The sequence below is a fragment of the Hyperolius riggenbachi genome, chromosome 7 (assembly GCF_040937935.1).
Source record: "Hyperolius riggenbachi isolate aHypRig1 chromosome 7, aHypRig1.pri, whole genome shotgun sequence".
Taxonomy (NCBI): domain Eukaryota; kingdom Metazoa; phylum Chordata; class Amphibia; order Anura; family Hyperoliidae; genus Hyperolius; species Hyperolius riggenbachi.
In genome coordinates this window covers 22,638,878-22,661,230 of record NC_090652.1, presented here as the reverse complement: position 1 = coordinate 22,661,230, position 22,353 = coordinate 22,638,878, and the positions used below count along the sequence as shown (strand labels likewise).

Here is a 22,353-nt window from a genome sequence, read left to right as displayed (position 1 = left end):
CCCCGATGCGGTCGCAACCTCTGCAACCCCTATTGCTACGCCCCTGGCTGCAACACTAATCCCCTCACCTGTGATTGTTTGTGGTTTCCTGCAAAATATGTACTGTTGGTGGGCCTTGAGGACAGGGTTGAGGAACTCTGCGTAGGTAAGTTATACCGCTCCCCCCCCCCCCCACAGCAGTATTACAAATAGTGGTGCTCATCACGAACTCGTGATCACGGCATAGCCATGATTCAGGAGCATTTTTTCACTATCTGACATCATGATCCAAATCTGTGATCGGGAATCGATCATGGAATTCAATCACGGATTCAGACATTATTCTGCGTATTCGGCCTATGATCGCAGCCGTGGTCACGGAAAAAATATCTGTGATTAAACCCGCCAACTTTAGTGGTTAATAGCAAAGCCCCTTTATGCTGGAAATACACGGTACATTTTGTAATCGAGTTGCTGGCTCGATTCCGGCACGTCCCGCTCGTCCCCGCGGGCACTTCTTGTCTTCAGCTTGTTTTTTCTTTTGTCCTGCCCGCCGGTATCGAGCGCGGAATCGATCCGGCGGGTGATCGAGCACGTCAGAAATGATAAAACGAGCCATCAGCGGCTCATTTACACGGTAAAAAACGTACCGTGTATGCTCAGCATTACAAGCTATAAACACCAAATTTGCTAATTTTTTTTTTCAAAAAGACCTTATAGTTTTTGAGAAAAAGGGTCAAAAGGAAAATAGTATACATTTAAATGCGGTAATGACAGTTAATGTATTTACCGCATTTACATACTTTTTTCCTTTGAAACTTCCTTTGAACCTTTAAACCATAAGGTTTTTTTGAAAAAAATTGTTCCCCTTGTTCCCCGTTCTACTTAACATATCCTGCAAAGTTGGTGTTTGTAGCAAGTAAGGGGGCTTTGCTATTAGCTGCTAAAATTGACGGGTTTTGGCAGTTTTTAATCACAAATACTTTTTTCATTTGAAATTTTAAAATCGATTTTCTCAAAAACTATTGGGTCTTTTTAAATTTTTTTAAATTGTAGACACTGATCACCTTTATAATCTATGCACATTTGGTGATTGTAGCATCTATGGGGGCTTTGTTATTAACGTTAAATTCTAATCCGACCGTGATAATGGATTTTACAGGCAATCATGGATAAAATACGAGTGGAATTCGTAAGTCAGTTTCAAATCTGGATCACAATCATGGCTTATCTGGATTTTGGGAATGCCGTGGCCGGATTTATTTGAATCCGTGATCGGGGGCATCCGAGCATCACTGATTACAAACCTCATGTACACAAAATAATAATGTGAGATGCACAGGGGTCTTTAAAACTACATTTTCTCTGCAGACAGGGAAGTGTGCAAATAATTTCACTCACATACAGATACTGAATATATTTAATAAACTCAAAACGGGGAGTTACAGTGCGCAAGTAGCTTTCAGCATATTATCTGCTATTGCTTTAAGTGGGCGGATGAAACATTGACATAGGCGGAACCAGGATTCATACGGCTGTGACCTGGGGTAGCAGAGAACTTGCGGAAGCATGTGTATAAGTGACGTCACTACAGAAACGCCCATGATCAATCTCTACCACTAGAGCACGAGGTTCACTTCTCAGCAGTGGCGGCCATTTTGCTGAAACCCAGCATTCCCAGCCATATTGAGGAGGCCACACCCCCAGCTTGCACTGAGGACATGGTAGGAGGGTTCTTGTTCTGGACAATGTGTGTCCCCCCAGCCATGTGAGAAGCCTACCTGCAGCCAGGTGTGTGAATGCTGAGTGGGAAGAGGAGGAGAGGAATGAGCTGTGTGTTTGGGGGACCCTCACATGGTGTAGAGACCCCCTTTGTGAATCAGCTGTTCCTCCAGACTTTGCAGCAGCTCTGCCTGTGTCCCCTCTCTGCTGGAGGTGCTGCCTGTGTCTGCTGCAAGCTGCCATTATCACCCTAGTAAGTGTCACATTTATAGTGTGTGTGTGTGTGTGTGTGTGTGTGTGTGTGTGTGTGTGTGTGTGTGTGTGTGTGTGTGTGTGTGTGTGTGTGTGTGTGTGTGTGTGTGTGTGTGTGTGTGTGTGTGTGTGTGTGTGTGTGTGTGTACAGTGTGTGTGTGTGTACAGTGTGTGTGTGTGTACAGTGTGTGTGTGTGTGTGTGTGTGTGTGTGTGTGTGTGTACAGAGTGTGCTCAGAGTAAATATATGTCAGATGCTAATAATACTGGCTTGCCTCCAGATTTTACTCAAATTATGTGCAGCTCGGAATTCAGAGCAAATAAAGTCAGCAGGAAGTGAATTCCTGCACCTTATTGGCCCGTTTCCGAGCTACATCCAGCTAGCAGCTAGTGAGAAACTTAATCGCTGAGCAAAAGCGCTTATAAAAGCGCTCTCCAAATTACCAGCGCTTGCGATTTGTAATGTGAACAAGGCCTTGTAGATCCTGGCGTGGCCTATGGGGCACATTGCAAGACTCGCTACTGCGCACCTCCTCCTTCAAGCTAGGAGAAGGAAGTACGTGGTAGTGAGTGCAATGCATCCTATAGGCTGTGTGCAAGACGTTTGGGATGCATAGTAGCCATCGGAATTCTGGATAAGTAACTCACCCCCCCCCCCCCCCCCCCCTCCTAACTACTTGTGAGCCCATCGCTAGTCACTAGAATGCGACCTCCTCCTTTGTTCAGCTGTAAGCTGTTTCTATCCTCTCTCCATGTGTGAGATGAAAACCTTAACTGAAGGCTGGCTCCTCAGCAGCAAGTAGTAAAATATCTGTAAGGCTGTGATATTTACCTAAAATATCTGTAAGGCCTCTTTCACAGTGCCACGTTAAAGTCGCACGTTAAAACAACATTTAAAGCAGAATAACTCACTGCACTGAAAAATCAATGCCTCGCCCACAGTGCACATGTTGCGTCGGTGTCTAATGCTGCACGTTAAGTGAAAGTACTGCCTGCAGTGCGTTATACACGTTATTAGCTGTGTTAGACTGTTTGCACATGCTCAGTAATAACTTGGAAGCATACTTTTCATTGCCTGTATGTTCTACTGTATGCAACGATAACGGGGCATTAAGTTGCGTTGCGACTTTTTGGGGGGGGTTGCGTTATAATTTACGTTGCAACTTTTTTGGGGCGTTGCTTTGTAATTTGCGTTGCAACTTTATTGTCGCATCAAAACGCAATGTCCTACTGTGAAAGAGGCCTAAGGCTGGCTCTGCTACCCAGAACAGGCTTTTACACACACAGTGCTTGATTCACTAAGGCAAGTAGCACGCCTTATCAAAGTTAGCACACCTTATCAGCGTAGCATAGCTTATGTCTGCTAATTGGCAATGACAAGAGCTCCACTTGTCCTGCCCTGAGCCCCTGTGGGTTTGTAGTGCTTGCTATACTACTCTGATAAGGCGTGCTATTTGTCTTAGTGAATCAAGCCCATGGAGAGGAGAGAAATCAGCTGTTAGGCCCTCTTCACATCTAAAAGCATTTTGCGTGATTGATTTTACCACGATTAGTGTGGTAAAAATCATTGGACACCTCCGCGATTTAGAGCGATCACAGTCCACGCTTTACTAAGCACTGCACCGCGATCGCTCCAGAATCGCGGCAAAAATGCTGCAGGTAAGGGCCCATTCACACTACGGTGATTCCTGCTAATCGGCAAAGCGCTTGCGCTTTTTAAAGGGCTAGTGCTATCTCACTGCCGCGACTGGCGCAATCGCTGGCGTTTTGCGTTTAGTGCGTTCTGGAGCGATCGCAATACAGTACTTAGTAAAGCGCTGACTGAGATCGCTCTGAATCGTGGAAGTGTCCAGTGATTTTTACCACGCTAACTGTGATAAAATCACTTGTGCAAAACTTTTGCGCTTCTAGATGTGAACGGGGCCTAACGCATTTTGTGCTTGCCGCAAATTGCAAAATGCCCGCGATTGGGGCCAGTTGCTGCAGTGAGAACGCTGCCATAGGTTATAATAGCACTAGCGATTTAAAAAGCGCTAATGCTTTGGCAATTAGCAGGAATCGCCCGCTAATCACCCTAGTGTGCATGGGCCATAACAGACAACTGAACAGTGGTTGTCGCTTCTCTCCAAATGACGGCCAGGATCTGTAAGAGGTGCTATAAATTATCCTATCCAGCCGGCATTTGTAACCAGACACACTCCCTAAGATGTGTTTCTCTTACTATTAGAAACATGCTACTAGAGTTATCCCAGTACCTTAAATTTCACTGTAGTGCCCCTTTAATACATTTAATTCATCTGTGCAGAAAAAAACCTGACATCCTGCAGGATAATTCTGCACATTTTGTCAGTTTTCTCTAATAATTAAATTAGCTGCTATTAAAAAATGTGCACGTTTTTTTCTGTATACAAACACACATGGCCTGCAGAAAATGCATGCAGAAAACTGAAAGACAAATGTGTCCCCTGCCTTAGATATTAGATAAGTATTTCCTTTTTATCCGTAGCTTTGGCTCAGGTTCACGCCAAGGCTGGGAAGTTCAGTTCAGTCCAGTCCTGGAGGGACAGATCCATGCCAGTGTTCAGGATGGACAGAGAACTGGGCTCTGCTTGATGAGCCACACCTCTCCTGATTCAGTCCCACCCATTGATTGGAGTTGTATGTTTGTACGCAGGCTTGTGAAGACGTCATGTAATGATCTGCAGAGCTTTCCCAGTCCTCTCCTGGTTGTGTGTGACTCCGGTTCCTATAAGGTGTCAGGATGTCCCCTTCTGTTTCTCCATAGAGGAGTGAGTTTATCTTGAAGGACACAAGACTCTGGGAGGACATAATGATGGAGAATCAGCCGCCCCTCATATCACCAGGTAAGGGAGGAGTCATACAGAGGGACCGCCTACATCCCCTCCCCCATATCACCAGGTAACGGAGGAGTCACACGGAGGGTCCACCTACATCCCCTCCCCCATATCACCAGGTAAGGAAAGAGTCATACGGAGGGTCCGCCTACATCCCCTCCCCCCCCTCATATCACCAGGTAAGGGAAGAGTCATACAGAGGAACCGCCTACATCCCCTCCCCCCATATCACCAGGTAAGGGAGGAGTCACACGGAGGGTCCGCCTACATCCCTCCATATCACCAGGTAAGGGAGGAGTCACATGGAGGGACCGCCTACATCTCCCCCCCCCCCCCCTCCATATCACCAGGTAAGGGAAGAGTCACACGGAGGGTCCGCCTACATCTCCCCCCATATCACCAGGTAAGGGAGGAGTCATACAGAGGGCCCGCCTACATCCCCTCCCCCATATCACCAGGTAAGGGAAGAGTCACATGGAGGGTCCGCCTACATCCCCCCCCCCCCCCCCCCCATATTACCAGGTGAGGGAAGACTTTCATCTATTGTAATGGAAAGTCATACAGAGGGACCACTAATGCCCCCCCCCCCCTCATATTTCCAGGTAAGGGAAGACTTTCTGTACTGAAAAGAGTCACATGGAAGGACCACCTACAGACACACCCCCCCCCCCCATTCCCCCCAGTCTGTGAAACGTGTAGGAATAATGTAATCACTAAGTGTGTATGTTTCCTACAGATGGGCCTGGAAACAGAAACCCACCAAAGAGATGTACAGGTCCTCTTTATTCCCAGGATTGTACACAGGACGGTCACACCATCCCTCACCATTATCAGGTTTGTGGAACTCAAAAAAAATGTCATACTGAGGTTATTATTACCAGTGCGCTAAATACATTTTTTTTGTTTCCTTTATATATATTTAGGGTAAAGAGCAACTTGATGTGAAAACTGCAGTTAGAGAAGAAGAAGAGACGTATGTGAGGAGTGATCAGAGGTCTACGGAGGAGGGTGACATGATGGGGACAATTAAAGAGGAAGTACAGGAGGACACGTATGTGAGGGGTGATCAACAGTCTATGGAGGGTGGCATGATGGTGATCATTAAAGAAGAAGAAGAAAAGACAGATGTGAGGAGTGATCAGCTCTCTATGGAGGAGGGTGGAATGATGAAGATAACAGAGGAAGAGACATATGTGAGGAGTGATCAGGCGCCTGCGGAGGAGGGAGGAATGACAGTAGAACAGGAGGCGTGTTTCCTGCATATCAGCCCAGGTAAGTAGTTTTCACACAAGCAGAAATTGTGGAGATTTGTATTTCTTGTAGGAGTATAAAGTGACCCTGTAGTGGAATAAAGTGCCCCATATGGGTGGTGATCTCAGTAGAGGGAGGCCTCTGGATAATGCAGGGGCTTCCCCATCCCCCTCTCCTCCACCTGTCCAGCGCCAAAACCCCCGGAACCCCCTCTACCAGCCCTGGAAGGAACTGTGCGCATGATGCTCTCGTCTGTGAATAAGACTCCTCCCACCTGTGCAGCTCAGATCGGGCTCAGCTTTCCCCGAGCCTGACCGGGCTTCATGCTGCTGCACAAGTGCGAGGCATCCTACACCTGCGCAGTGCGGTTGCGCTCCAAGGATGGAAGTGCGGGCACAAATTTCCAGAGGGTCCAGCGCTGGATCGGTGGTAGAGATGAGGATGTATGAAGTCTCTGGAGGATCCCTCTGCCAATATCACTTCTGCTTTTTGTTTTCAAGCAAATCTGTTGTGATTTTTTTTTTTCCATTCCCTACTGAACTGTTTTCCCCTTCTGCACCAGAGCAATTTTCACTTATCAGCGTTCCTCCGATTCATTCTCCAATAACTTTATAGCTACTTAAAGGGAACCTTAACTGAGAGGGAAATGGGTGCTTTCTTTTAAACAATACCAGTTACCTGGCAGTCCTGCTGATCTTTGGCTGTAGTAATGGCTGTATCACACACCTGAAACAAGAATGCAGCTAATCAAGTCTGACTACAGTCAGAGCACCTGATCTGCATGCTTGTTCAGGGGCTGTGGCTAAAAGTATTAGAGACACATGATCAGCAGGAGAGTCGGGAAAATAAAGGTGCATTTTTTTGTTTGTTATTTTTGTTTTGCATCCATCACTAATTACAAGCCCATAATTGCAAAAATATCAATAATATACCCCCATGAAATACAAAAAAAGTTCAGTCCCTAAAGTATCTATCTATCTATCTATGAATTACAATTACAGGCTGCTTAAACTAATACCATAATACGTTTACAAAATATTACAGGATATCACCATGATAAATATATATACATAACCCGTCTCCACCCTAATAGATAAGCCTAGCACAAAGGAGAGAAATAGGGGAGCTCAGGGTATATGAAAGTATCAAAATTTATTATAACAATATAGCAAGACAAATGACCACACTTGGACTATTAAAAAACCCCATAAAAACCCCCTCAACTGACTGGAACGGCGCCTATAGCAATAATGTAGCTAAACAGTCCCGGAGTGCACTCCTTAGAAAGACCAGCGCTGAGAAAAAATATATAGATATAATCTTCAGGCCTATTCAACAGACAGGAGGACTAGTGTACACTGGGATCCGTGAGACAAATGCCTTCATCCTCAACCCGTGTGCATATTGTGATGCACGCCTCTATATTAAAAATATGTACGTGCGCATTACAGCCACATCTCAGTGTCTAACCTTATAGCCTCAGGCTGACAGCGTTGGTCACTCCGATGATAGAACTTACGTGACCCTGTATGCAGCTGGCTTCCGAGCGACTGCTGAGGCCGTGTAGGGCCGACCGAATGTCAGCAGCGATGACGCTCAGGGGATAGCACGCTGCAGCCGTTTGTTGAGGCGAAGGAAGCGCACGGAGGCACGGGGAGGACAGAGTTCCGCCCACTTCTCCAGCGTCACTGGCTCACGTGACGCGTTTCATCCAAACGGATTTCCTCAGACGTGTAGCTAAGGTTACATCAGCCTTCCCTTTTATCCTGGAAAGCGATAGCGTGTAAGTTTCAAAACAAAGCATAATAGCTTATTAAAAATAATGCCAAAGAGTAGTATTCAAAGTTTCTCAGCCAGCAGGTAAAAACATGGATATATTTCACAGGAAAGCCTTAATGTTCATATCGCGATTTAACCCCTGAGGGTACAGGCTTCCGCATTCATATATCCAAAAAGATTCTTTTCTGAGCAATGGTTTGTCATAGTCACCCCTTCTTGGGCTGATATTTAGTTTCCAGATACCCATCACTCTGAAATCTTTTGTCTCGAAATGATGGACAGTTCTAAAATGTAGCGCCAAAGGATTCAACTTTTTTTAGGATCAAACTTTGAGTTTGGAGGTAGCAACTATAGACAGAAGAGGGGTGTGACCATGGGGGCGGCGTGCTCGCCGGCCTATGCATGCCTCCACCTGGGATTTTGGGAGCAGGTGGTGGTGAGGGGCATGCGTGGGTACGTCGAGCACGTCGCCCTATGGATTAGATATGTGGACGACATACTTGTATTGTGGAAGGGCTCCGAAGGTGAACTGAAATCATTTGTGGAAGATCTGAACAAAAACGATAGAAATATTTTCCTTACTTACACGTTCAATCAAAGTGAAATCCCCTTTCTGGATCTAAAGATTAGGAAAGATGGTGATTCCCTGACTACCTGTACATTCCGTAAGCCAACAATGGGGAATACCCTTTTGTCGGCAGCTAGCTCTCACCTCCCCTCACAAAAATGGGCGGTGCCCACAGGTCAGTTCCTGCGTTTACGCAGGAACTGTAAAAGTATTGATGATTTCAAAAGAGAGGCATGGGAGTTGAGGGCTAGACTGCTAGCAAGAGGATACCCAAATCGCATAATAATCACCGCTTACCAGAGAGCACTGTCTAAGCCCAGAAACGAGCTATTGCTGGGAGCGAATCTGGTTAAGTCTAATCAGACCCAAATTGATCAAAGTCAATCTATTTCAAGAGTGGTCACCACCTATGGTGCCCATTATAATGACGTTAGAGAAATCTTGAGCCGTCATTGGCACCTTTTAACAAGGGACCCGATTATACATAAAATTGTAGGTGACTACCCACACATGGCGGCTCGAAGATGCACCAATTTAAACGATTTGCTCACCAGCAGTGAGTTCAATTGGGATAGACGCACAAAAAAAGAAAAAGCTCGAAAAGGTATGCACTCTTGCGGTGGATGCGATATTTGTAGGTATGTGAACCGAAGTGATGTGTTCTACAATTTTGATCGTTCTAAATCATTTCATGTGAATGACTTCATTAATTGCTCTACAGAAAGAGTTATTTATCAAATCAGATGTCCCTGTAATCTCATTTATATTGGGAAAACTTACAGATCGTTGAATGCAAGAGTAGGAGAACATTTATCCAATATAAGAAGTACTACAATTGATCCTAAAAAGTTGAATCCTTTGGCGCTACATTTTAGAACTGTCCATCATTCCGAGACAAAAGATTTCAGAGTGATGGGTATCTGGAAACTAAATATCAGCCCAAGAAGGGGTGACTATGACAAACAATTGTTTAGAAAAGAATCTTTTTGGATATATGAATGCGGAAGCCTGTACCCTCAGGGGTTAAATCGCGATATGAACATTAAGGCTTTCCTGTGAAATATATCCATGTTTCTACCTGCTGGCTGAGAAACTTTGAATACTACTCTTTGGCATTATTTTTAATAAGCTATTATGCTTTGTTTTGAAACTTACACGCTATCGCTTTCCAGGATAAAAGGGAAGGCTGATGTAACCTTAGCTACACGTCTGAGGAAATCCGTTTGGATGAAACGCGTCACGTGAGCCAGTGACGCTGGAGAAGTGGGCGGAACTCTGTCCTCCCCGTGCCTCCGTGCGCTTCCTTCGCCTCAACAAACGGCTGCAGCGTGCTATCCCCTGAGCGTCATCGCTGCTGACATTCGGTCGGCCCTACACGGCCTCAGCAGTCGCTCGGAAGCCAGCTGCATACAGGGTCACGTAAGTTCTATCATCGGAGTGACCAACGCTGTCAGCCTGAGGCTATAAGGTTAGACACTGAGATGTGGCTGTAATGCGCACGTACATATTTTTAATATAGAGGCGTGCATCACAATATGCACACGGGTTGAGGATGAAGGCATTTGTCTCACGGATCCCAGTGTACACTAGTCCTCCTGTCTGTTGAATAGGCCTGAAGAGTATATCTATATATTTTTTCTCAGCGCTGGTCTTTCTAAGGAGTGCACTCCAGGACTGTTTAGCTACATTATTGCTATAGGCGCCGTTCCAGTCAGTTGAGGGGGTTTTTATGGGGTTTTTTAATAGTCCAAGTGTGGTCATTTGTCTTGCTATATTGTTATAATAAATTTTGATACTTTCATATACCCTGAGCTCCCCTATGTCTCTCCTTTGTGCTAATACCATAATACCACACAAATAATTCAATGTTTCAGTATTTTTATTGAACACACCATGTAAACATTCACAGTGCAGGTGGAAAAAGTATGAGAACCCTTAGACCAGTGATGGCTAACCTTGGCACTCCAGCTGTGATAAAACTACAAATCCCGTCATGCCTCTGCCTCCCCAAGTTATGCTTAGCTCTGTCAGAGTATTGCAATGCCTCATGGGACTTGTAGGTCCACCACAGCTGGAGTGCCATGGTTAGCCATCACTTCCTTAGACCACAGGTGACAAACTCCAGGGCTGGAGGGCCAGATCCATGCCAGTGTTTAAGATGGACTGAGAAAGAGAGAAATGTGTTCTACCTGATGGACCGCACCTTTCCTGATTCAGACCATCAATACATTTGAGCTGTGTCAAAAATGTGTGAGGACCTCGCCTCTTGAAGTACCGGTTTGACATTCCTGCCTTAGACTGACATCTCCAAGAGCTAATTGGAGTGAGGTGTCAGGTGAGGGTGTGATATTAGTTTAAGCAGACTGTAATTGTTTATTGTTGTGACTTTGTGTGTGTGTATGTGCCACGATCACTCAAAAACGCCTTGACCGATTACAACGAAACTTGGTATATAGATCCCTGACTACCTGGGATGATATGTTCTGAGGGTCTTGCATCCCCTCTGCACACGTGGGCGGAGCTACAAACAGCCAATCAGATTTCACTCATTCATGTCAATGGAAAAAAATGTAATAGGCTGCCATTCTCACAGTAATAAAGACAGAGTCCCCAAACTTGGCACAGTTAGTCACTTGGTGACCGAGGTTACAAATTCAGGAAAAGGGGGCGGAGCATAAAGCAGACAATTAAATTTTAGCCATTCCCTTTAAATCGGAAAATGTAAACTCCAGCCATTCTTTTCAAACTTGACACAGTTGGTCACTGGGTGAATGAGATTAAGATTCAGGAAAGTGGGTGGAGCCTACGACATCCAATCAAAATTCACCTATTGATTTTCAAGGGGAATGTTGAAACTGCTGCCATTCTTACACTGTTAGTGGCAGAGGCCTCAAACCTGCTACAGTCGGCCATTAAGTGACTGGGGTTCAAATTCACTAAAGGGGCGGAGCCACAAACAGCCAATCAGATTATTTTGTTGGATAAACTGCTTCCATTCAAACAATTTTGATGCCAGGAACTCAAAAGCACAAAAACTTGGTCATTGAGTGACTTTGTGTTAAGGTTACAAAAAGTGGGTGGAGTCAAACACAGATTTCCCTGGGAAAATGTAAACTGCAGCCCTTTTTTAATGTTAATGGCAGGGTTCTCAAACTTTGCACAGTTGGTGACTGGGATGAATTATCAGAAAAGTTGGCGGAGCCTTAAAAAAAACAATCAAAATTCGCCTGTTGATTTTCAAGGAGAACATTAAAATTGCTGCCATTCTTCTTACACCTGGTACAGTTGGTTATTGGGTCACTGGGGTTCAAATTCAGAAAAGGAGACGGAGTCACAAACAGCCAATCAGATTTGTTTTTATTACACTGGGAAAATACAAATTATTGGTGCCAAGGACCCCAAAGCTCACAAACTTGGTCATTGAGGCAGGGAACACACTGTTTTTGTACGCGTCTTCCGCACATGAGAACTCATGTTAATCAATGGGCTAGTTCACACTTAATATGTTGTTCGCACGCAGAAAAGAAACTGACATTCTGCATCATGATTATGCACATTTTGTCAGTTTTCTCTATCAATTACATCAGCTGCTGTGAAAAAAGTGTGCGTTTTTTCCTGCTTAGAAACACACTTGGTGTGCAGAAAAAATATGCAGAAAAAACGCGTGCAGAAAACGGAAAGACAAGTGTGTTCCCTGCCTCAGTGTTTGTATGTTAGGGTTAGAAAATGGGCAGAGCCAACAGCAGCCAAATGCATACCTGGGCAATGCCGGGTCATCAGCTGGCATGTATAATATATACAAGTGTTTTATCTGGGTAACTGCAATTTTACTATTTGGCCACAAGATGTCCTCACGTATTTTCTTTCTTTCTGCGTGTACTATCAGTATGCGAACAGGAAGTAATGCGTGTAAGTGTAACTTTGTGAGTTATAATGACCGCAGGCATCTCATTGAGCCGGGGATCTGTCACTTCTGAATAGTGACTACCGGAACAGAAATGGTTGCCTCCTGTACTGGGCACATTCATCAGCTCTTTAGGAAGGGGGGGGGGTTGTCACTTACTGCTTCCTTTCTGCCTTCAAAACAGTATAATTATACTCTATTACCAGCAATGGCTTTGCTCCATAATTTTTATGTGAACTGTACCACAGGAGCAGAGGGGAAGACACCAGGTCTGTTACTTTGATAGATACTAACAGATGAGACTACAGCCTGTTCTCCCCCTCCCTTCTGCCAAATGCACAGCTCCCTACACACACACACACACACACACACACACACACACACACACACACACACACACACACACACACACACACACACACACACACACACACACACACACACACACACACACACACACACACACACACACACACACACACACACACACACACACACACACACACACACACACACACACACACACACACACACACACACCCTCCCCGACTGCAGAGCTAATAACACTGATGCACTTCAGTGTTCAGAGGAATGTAGAGGTCCTGAATAAGAAGGGACAACACTGCAAATACAGTATTGACTCTTTGCATACATTTGATTGTCTATAAAAGCCTTTTACACTTCTGAAATGCTTGTAATTCTATTTCAATACATTACAGAAACAACTAAAACTGATCTAAAAACACGGAAGCGGCAAACTTTGTGAAAACCACTATTTGTGCCATTCTCAAAGCTGTTGGCCAGGACTGTAGAAACTGCCTTTTATCTGTCACTGCTACGGCAACACACATGACTGCTGACAGGACAATGACTGTTCTCTGACTGTTAGGAACACTTCAGGGGACGTCTTTTCTCACCTCCAGATAATGGTGCAGAAGATAATGATGGCACACTACTAGATATTATTGCTGAAAATATACTCAGCAGACGTCACCATGAGGATAAACCACCAGATCTCTCCATTCCTGAAGAACCTTCTGATAGGTCCCATCCTGTTGCCTCAAATACCCATCCAAAGTGTCACAGTGCCGATAGATCAGGAGATCCGTCTTATTCTGGGGAATGTTCCAGTAACGCTTTTTGGCCTTGTTCACATCATAAATGGCAGTCGCTGATGCCTGCGTTTTGCGAGTTTGTGGGTGATTTTTATTTATTTTTTAGCACCTCCCGGCCTTACCTGCATGTTTTTTTTTTTTTTCACAGCATTTTTGCAGAGCTATTAGTTTTTTCCCTTCCTGACATTAGTCAGGAAGTGAACTCTCTGACCAGGAAAATAATAAATACCATGTATTTATTCTTAAAAGCGTTTGAGAAATTGCTATGCAAAGCGCTTTTTCAATTGTTTTTCAAATTCCCTATACCTGCCATTATAGGCAAATCGCCCTGAAAATGGTACAGGCAGTGCTTTGGTGAGCGGTTCACAATCGAACCGCTCAGATGTTAACACTCTCATAGGGAATCATGGCACAAGCACTTTTAGGACGATTTTTAAAAAATCGCCGGCACTTAAAAAATCCCGAAAGCACCCTTAGTGTAAACAAGCCCTTACTGTTTGAGAGGGAGATGGGAAGAATTATCAGTGCTCAGAATGTGGGAAATATTGTAAAAACACATCACATCTTGCTGCACATGTGAGAGAACATACCGGGGAGCAGCAATTTCCATGTTCTGAATGTGGGAAATGTTTTCCTCAGAAAAGTTATTGTCATAAACACCAGAAAACTCACACAGGAGAGCGGCCTTATTCATGTCCAGAGTGTGGGAAGTGTTTTAGTCACAAAACTGGTCTTACTAGACATCAGAGAACTCACACAGGAGAGCGTCCTTATTTGTGTCCCATGTGTGGGAAAGGTTTCATTCAGAAAGCTGATCTGCTTTCACATCAGAGAACTCACACAGAAGAGAATCTGTATTCATGTCCTGAATGTAAGAAATTTTTCGGCCAAGAAAGCTCATCTTCTTAAACACATAAAAATGTACACAGGGGAGCGTCCTCAGTCATATCCAGAATGTGGGAAATGTTTGTCAGAAATGTCATCTTCGTATACATCAGAGATGTCACGCAGGAGAGCGTCCTTATGTGAGTTCAGAGTGTGGGAAATCTTTCGTTCAGAATTCCATTCTTACTGCTCATAAGAGAATGCACACAGGAGAGCATCCTTAGTCACGTCAGGGATGTGGAGGAAAGTTAAAGTCAGGCAGCTTATGAAGCTACGGGGATACAAGCACAAGTCTCCTGGAAGCACATATTATTAGAGCAGCAGCAATGAGGTGGCCTCACAGTGCTGGAACTACACTACAGATGTCACCTGCTCTACATTCAGGACTTTCTCCAAGCTGGGGACTCATTCTTGCTGATCATCTCCGAGGACATATGCTGGAAGATTACTGTACAAACCTCATAAAACACGCCTTTTCAGACAAGCCTACAATTTGTTGTAGGTCGCAATGGAGGCTCACGGCTTCATCTGCTAATTCCTATGTCTTCTTCCCTATTGTTTCCACCCCGTTACCCTCTACACTGCAAGCTCGCAAGGGCACAGACCTTCTCCTAGTTTTCCTATTTTGTAATTTATCATATAAGCCTGTACCAATTTTAGTGGTATCTTTCAGTACAAGCGGTCTCTGGCACCTTAAGGACTAGAGACCGGTGTTGCAAAAAAAATTTGCATACTGATGAATCGCTGCTACCACCCATATATTTGAGCACTAGTATTTTTACTCCAGTTCTAGGGTAAGTATGAATAGCTATAAATTTATAGAAAAAATACCCTCACAGAGCGGCAACTACTATTTTATTATTGTTCAAAAGACACGAACATGCATTAAAAACAAGCGCTGATTATAATCAGACAGACATCCTGCAAAAATTACCCCAAAATATAATTTGTCAATTACGATACCACGTAATCAAACTCTCAATGGTTTGCCAAAAAAGTGTGATAGAAAACTGTGTACCATATATGAGGTGTGTACCTACACACCATAGATACATAAATGCACTATGCCTGTGTAAAAAACCTTAATGAAAAAGTGCCCTTCATATCAATGCTAAAAAAGGCCAGCCACTTGTATATATAGTGGCTTGCAAAAGTATTCGGCCCCCTTGAAGTTTTCCACATTTTGTCACATTACTGCCACAAACATGAATCAATTTTATTGGAATTCAACGTGAAAGACCAATACAAAGGGGTGTACACGTGAGAAGTGGAACGGAAATCATACATGATTCCAAACATTTTTTTTTACAAATCAATAACTGCAAAGTGGGGTGTGCGTAATTATTCAGCCCCCTTTGGTCTGAGTGCAGTCAGTAGCCCATAGACATTGCCTGATGAGTGCTAATGACTAAATAGAATGCACCTGTGTGTAATCTAATTTCAGTACAAATACAGCTGCTCTGTGACGGCCTCAGAGGTTGTCTAAGAAAATCTTGGGAGCAACAACACCATGAAGTCCAAAGAACACACCAGACAGGTCAGGGATAAAGTTATTGATAAATTTAAAGCAGGCTTAGGCTACAAAAAGATTTCCAAAACCTCGAACATCCCACGGAGCACTGTTTAAAGAGACTCTGAAGCGAGAATAAATCTCGCTTCAGAGCTCAAAGTTAGCAGGGGCACGTGTGCCCCTGCTAAACCGCCGCTATCGCGCCGCACAAAGGGGGTCCCTTCACCCCCAAACCCACCCCAGCACGACTTGGTTGTGCATTTGGTCGCTCCTGGAGGCAGGGCTAACGGCTGCAGCCCTGCCTCCAGTCGCGTCTGTCAGCGGCGCATCGCCGCCTCTCCCCCGCCACTCTCAGTGAAGGCAGACTGAGAGGGGCGGGGGAGAGGCGGAGATACGCGCTGACAGACGCGCGTGGGGCAGGGCTGCGGCGGTTAGCCCTGCCCCAACCAGGAAGCGCTCCCCCGCATTACGGAGGGGGATTTGGGGGTGAAGGGACCCCCGTTAAGCCGCGCTATAGCGGCGTTTTAGCAGGGGCACACATGCCCCTGCTAACTCTGAGGTCTGAAGCGAGATTTATTCTCGCTTCAGTCTCTCTTTAAGCGATCATTCAGAAATGAAAGGAGTATGGCACAACTGTAAACCTACCAAGACAAGGCCGTCCACCTAAACTCACAGGCCAAACAAGAAGAGCGCTGATCAGAAATGCAGTCAAGAGGCCCATGGTGACTCTGGACGAGCTGCAGAGATCTAAAGCTCAGGTGGAGGAATCTGTCCATAGGACAACTATTAGTCATGCACTGCACAAAGTTGGCCTTTATGGAAGAGTTGCAAGAAGAAAGCAATTGCGAACAGAAAAGCATAGGAAATCCCATTTGCATTTGCCACAAGCCATGTGGGGGACACAGCAAACATGTGGAAGAAGGTGCTCTGGTCAGATGAAACCAAAATTGAACTTCTTGGTCAAAATGCAAAACGCTATGTGTGGCGGTAAACTAACACTGCACATCACTCAGAACACACCATCCCCACTGTAAAATATGGTGGTGGCAGCATCATGCTCTGGGGGTGCTTCTCGTCAGCAGGGACAGGGAAGCTGGTCAGAGTTGATGGGAAGATGGATGGCGCCAAATACAGGGCAATCTTGGGAGAAAACCTCTTGGAGTCTGCAAAAGACTTGAGACTGGGGCGAATGTTCACCTTCCAGCAGGACAATGACCCTAAAGATAAAGCCAGGGCAACAATGGAACGGTTTAAAACAAAACCTATCCATGTGTTAGAATGGCCCAGTCAAAGTCCAGATCTAAATCCAATCGAGAATTTGTGGCAAGATCTGAAAACTGCTGTTCACAAACGCTGTCCATCTAATCTGACTGAGCTGGCTCTGTTTTGCAAAGAAGAATGGGCAAGGATTTCAGTCTCTAGATGGTCAAAGCTGGTAGAGACATACCCTAAAAGACTGGCAGCTGTAATTGCAGAAAAAGGTGGTTCTACAAAGTATTGACTCAGGGGGCTGAATAATTACGCACACCCCACTTTGCAGTTATTGATTTGTAAAAAAATGTTTGGAATAATGCATGATTTTCATTCCACTTCTCATGTGTATAGCACTTTGTGTTGGTCTTTCATGTGGAATTCCAATAAAATTGATTCATGGTTGTGGCAGTAATGTGACAAAATGTGGAAAACTTCAAGGGGGCTGAATACTTTGCAAGCCACTGTAAGTGTACAAAAAATCAAGAAAAAAAATCTGCATCAGGAGCCAATGAAATCCACTTCTGACCGGCTCACGGAACGCTGTTGTTATTTTGACAGCAGGGCGAGTGAACTGCAGCAGGCCGAGAGCGACGCGACTGGCAGGGCAAGGAGAGCGTGTGGTGGCGGTGAGGTGAAATCTACACCTTGGCAGTAATAACGGCCTAATGGAGTAGATTTCAATCACCGCCACCCAAAAGCAGTTAAACTACACATTACCTATGTATGTATTTGTAGTCGTACTGCTGGATGTCATGATTCTACAGTGACCTTAACTTCTCATATACATATGTTCCCCAATATTTGTTTTGTACTATGCATCGGGCTATAGAAGATGTTCAACCCCAAATAAGTATATACAGGGGGCGCATGAGAGACTGGCCCGGCTGCCTGGCAGGAGTGTGAGTATATACAGGGGGTGCATGAGAGACTGGCCCGGCTGCCTGGCAGGAGTGTGAGTATATACAGGGGGTGCATGAGAGACTGGCCCGGCTGCCTGGCTGGAGTGTGAGTATATACAGGGGGGGGGGGTGTATGAGAGACCGGCCTGGCTGCCTGGCACAAGTGTGAGTATATACAGGGGGTGTATGAGAGACTGGCTTGGCTGCCTGGCAGGAGTCTGAGTATATACAGGGGGGCACATGAGAGACCGGCCCGGCTGCCTGGCAGGAGCATGAGTATATACAGGGGGTGCATGAGAGACTGGCCCGGCTGCCTGGCAGGAGTGTGAGTATATACAGGGGGTGTATGAGAGACCGGCCTGGCTGCCTGGCAGGAGTGTGAGTATATACAGGGGGTGCATGAGAGACTGGCCCGGCTGCCTGGTAAGAGTGTGAGTATATACAGGGGGCGCATGAGAGACCGGCCTGGCAGGAGTGTGAGTATATACAGGGGGTGCATGAGACTGGCTCTGCTGCCTGGCAGGAGTGTGAGTATACAGGCAGCCCCTGGCCAGCCGGTCCCCGTGTGCCTCTTACTCTATCACTGCTGTGTGTCCTCTCCGGCTTACCTGAAGCCTGTGTCACCTGCATGTGCTGCCGTATAGGTAACGCTCTCATACCGCAGCAAATGTAGGTGACACAGGCTTCATAATGCCGGAGACCCCACACAGCGGGGATAGAGTAAGAGGAGCATGGGGGTCTTTCCTGCATGACCCTGTATATTCTCTTGTCATTATCGGTCACTGCAACGGCAACACACATGACTGCTGACAGGACAGTGACTGTTCTCTGACTGTTATTATTTCTCCAACAGATGATGGTGCAGAAGATAATGGTGCCGCACTACATTTACCAGCAGGAAGCTCCATTGCTGAAAATATACACAGCAGACGTCACCATGAGGACAAATCACCAGATCTCTCCAATCCTGAGGAACCTTCTGATCAATCCCATCCTGTTATCTCAAATACCCGTCCTTATTTATGTTCTGATTGTGGAAAAGGTTTTCGTTTCAAATCTGGTCTTCTTACACATCAAAGAATTCACACAGCAGAGCGTCCATACTCATGTCCAGAGTGTGAGAAATGTTTCAGTCAAAAATCTAATCTTCTTCAACATCAGAGAAGTCACAGAGAAGAGCGTCCTTATTCATGTCCAGAGTGTGGGAAATATTTCGGTCGGAAAGTTTATCTTATTAGACATCAGAGAACCCACACAGGAGAGCGTCCTTATTTGTGTCCGGAGTGTGGGAAATGTTTCAGTCTGAAAGCAAATTTCATTAAACATAAGAGAACTCACACAGGTGAGCAACCTTATTCATGTCCTGAATGTGGGAAATGTTTCAATATTAAGGCTAGTCTTCTTAGACATCAGAAAAGTCACACAGGAGAGCATTCCTATTTGTGTCCAGAATGTGGGAAATGTTTCATTCAGAAATGTGATCTTCTTAGACATCAGAAAAGTCACACAGGAGAGCGTCCTTATTCATGTCCAGAGTGTGGGAAATGTTTCAGTCAGAAAACTGGTGTTATGGCACATCAGAGAAGTCACACAGGAGAGCGTCCTTACTCATGTCCAGAGTGTGGGAAATGTTACAGTCGGAAAATGTATGTTGTTACACATCAGAGAAGTCACAGAGGTGAGCGTCCTTATTCATGTCCAGAGTGTGGGAAATGTTTCAGTCAGAAAGCTAGTGTAATGGCACATCAGAGAAGTCACACAGGAGAGTGTCCTCATTCATGTGCAGAATGTGGGAAATGTTTCAATCGGAAATCCGCTCTTATTAAACATCAGAGAACTCACACAGGAGAGCGTCCTTATTCATGTGTAGAGTGTGGGAAATGTTTCAGTTTGAAAGGTAATCTTATTGTACATCAGAGAAGACATACAGGAGAGCATCCTTAGTCACATCAGGAATGTGGAGGAAAGTTACAGTCAGGCAGCTTATGAAGCTACGGGGATACAAGCACAAGTCTCCTGGAAGCACATATTATTAGAGCAGCAGCAATGACGTGGCCTCACAGTGCTGGAACTACACTACAGATGTCACCTGCTTTACATTCAGGACTTCCTCCCTACGTCCTCCAGGACGGCTCCTCCTAAGACTGTCTGTCCCTCCCCAAACTGGAAACACTTACCAGAAGTAATTAAAATACAAACCAATCAGCATAAAAGCTCCTCCCCCCCTTCCCCCATCAGTCCTTTTTCTGTCTCTGCATCACCCAGGAAAGCACTGCACCTGCTTATTATTTTAAAGTAGGAAAGCTTGAGGGCACCTGCGATAGGTACCGTATTTGTTTAAAGGACAACTGAAGTGAGAGGGATATGGAGGCTGCCATATTTCTTTCCTTTTAAGCAATACCAGTTGCCTGGCTATCCTGCTGATCCTCTGCCTCTAATACTTTTATCCATAAACCCTGAACAAGCATGCAGCAGATCAGGTGTTTCTGACATTGTCCGATCTGATAAGATTAGCTGCAGGCTTGTTTCTGGTTTGATTCAGACACTACTGCAGCCAAATAGACCAGCGGGACTGCCAGGCAACTGGTATTGTTTAACAGGAAATAAATATGGCAACCTGCATATATTTCTCATGTCAGCTGTCCTTTAAAGTGATGGCGGTGGGGTCAGCTCTGCTGGGTGGCCTGGTGTGTGGAGGTAACGGGTAACCTGGAGCTGAGTACTGCGCTGTTACTGGGCTCATGGAGTCTGATAGAGCACCACCATGGCTGTATTTCCTCGTGTAGAGGATGAGTCCTTGCCGTGCGTACCTCTGTTGTGGAGTGGGCGGGACGGAGGGGTGGTTCGATCACGCCTATTGGCGTGTGATTGGCTGATGGCTGCGGGGAGAGAGGGCCGGAAGCAGGAAGTGCAGCTTTTAAGGTGCGCACTTTCTGTGATCGGCGTTCTGTAAGGGGACTATAGAGCAGTCACCAGAGTCCGCCGCAGGACACACCCCCAGAGGCTCCCACATAGTAGGCCAGTGCACAGCCTGCGGTAAGGGCTTGTTCACACCTAGGGCATTTTGCTTTCTTTTTAGCACCAGCGATTTTTAAAAATGCCATGAATCCTTATGGCATAGTTCATAACAGCGCATTGCGTCCACTTTCCGTTCAGCAAAGGTATTGGAAATGTGCCAAACGCTCACAAATCGCTTTATCTGACCATTGTATTCGCTCTTTTATGAATAAATACATGGTATTTATTCATTTCCGGGTGAAATTGTTAACTTTCTGACTGATGTCAGGAAGTGAAAAAACGGAATTGCTCTGCAACAGTGACAGGCAGCCTATTGGGCCAATCGAAGTGCGGGAATAATGTCCTTTAAAGTGATTGGACCTGCAGGGGCTCGTAGGACGAGTGGAGCTCTTGTCATTGCCAATTAGCAGGCATAAGTTCGTAGTGCTCGCAATGCTACTCTGATAAGGTGTGTTAACTCTGATAAGGCACATTATTTGTTATAGTGAGTCAACCCCATGGTGTGCAGAAAAGACATACAGAAAACAGACAGATGAATGTGCTCCCAGCCTGAGCTTTTTATTACACTCACTCTGACCTCCTCTGATGGAGGAGAACTGACTCTGCAGACTCCTCCAGCATCACTACAGTACACGGCACATGGGGAGGGGATGCCGAAGCTGGGGGCAGGGTGCTGTAAACAAGACCCTGCTGCAAACTGAATAAGGACTGTCTACAAATCTTTGTATGATTCCTTGCCAGTGGCTGAGCAGAGGCAGTCATTAGAACAATTGTGTATAGTGTGGTTTGCATTTTTAAAGGGAACCTTAACTGAGAGGGATTTAAGTGTGTAACAATTTGTGAAGAAAGCTTTTTCTCTCTGCACCCTTAGTTATCAGTCTCTCAGGATATGGAGAATAGATTTTTTATTTTTTTATTTCTTGGACTGCCAGAAAATGTACAGTGCTGAGGCGCACAGAGCGACTGCGCTCAGAGGCTGGAGCCTCCCCAGCCTGTGTGTTGGCAAAGCACTAGAGCATGTTCCTGTAAATCTCCTTTGTAAACATTACATATTAATTTTCACTTTTCAGCACTACTTCTGTTAATTCACCAATGACTTTATCGCTTCTTATCACACCTAAATGATCTATGTCTTGTTTTTTTGTTTTTGCTTTTTTAAGACAAATTAGTCTTTTTGTAGGTGTGTTTTGAAACTTTCTTTAGTATGAATTTCACAGGGGAGAAATAAAGAAAAATTACACAATTTCTCAATTCTATTATAGATGAAACTCACACGTTATTTGCGCTAATTAACACAGCATTTAAATTACGTTACTAGTACAATGTATGGTGACAATATTTTATTTAGAAATAAAGGTGCATT

At 45.2% G+C, this 22,353-nt stretch overlaps 3 protein-coding genes across 5 annotated transcripts in view; all 3 read left to right on the top strand.

Moving 5' to 3' along the window:
- The window catches only part of LOC137524137 (zinc finger protein 436-like), a 297,499-nt gene extending 275,160 nt beyond the window's left edge, over nucleotides 1-22,339 (top strand). Inside the window, exon 10 of the transcript XR_011022637.1 lies at nucleotides 21,458-22,339. The gene's annotated coding sequence lies outside the window, so the exon portion shown is untranslated. The remainder of the gene's footprint in view (nucleotides 1-21,457) is intronic.
- Nucleotides 1-22,353, top strand: part of LOC137524136 (oocyte zinc finger protein XlCOF22-like) — a 214,467-nt gene that overhangs the window by 31,597 nt on the left and 160,517 nt on the right. The gene's annotated exons all lie outside the window — the stretch shown is intronic.
- On the top strand, nucleotides 1,765-21,459 carry LOC137524147 (zinc finger protein 436-like). The gene is made up of 5 exons (XM_068243715.1): nucleotides 1,765-1,954; nucleotides 4,627-4,816; nucleotides 5,544-5,641; nucleotides 5,731-6,079; nucleotides 18,826-21,459. The coding sequence occupies exons 2-5, from the start codon at nucleotides 4,783-4,785 to the stop codon at nucleotides 19,914-19,916; spliced, it is 1,572 nt and encodes a 523-aa protein (XP_068099816.1). The 5' UTR covers nucleotides 1,765-1,954; nucleotides 4,627-4,782; the 3' UTR covers nucleotides 19,917-21,459.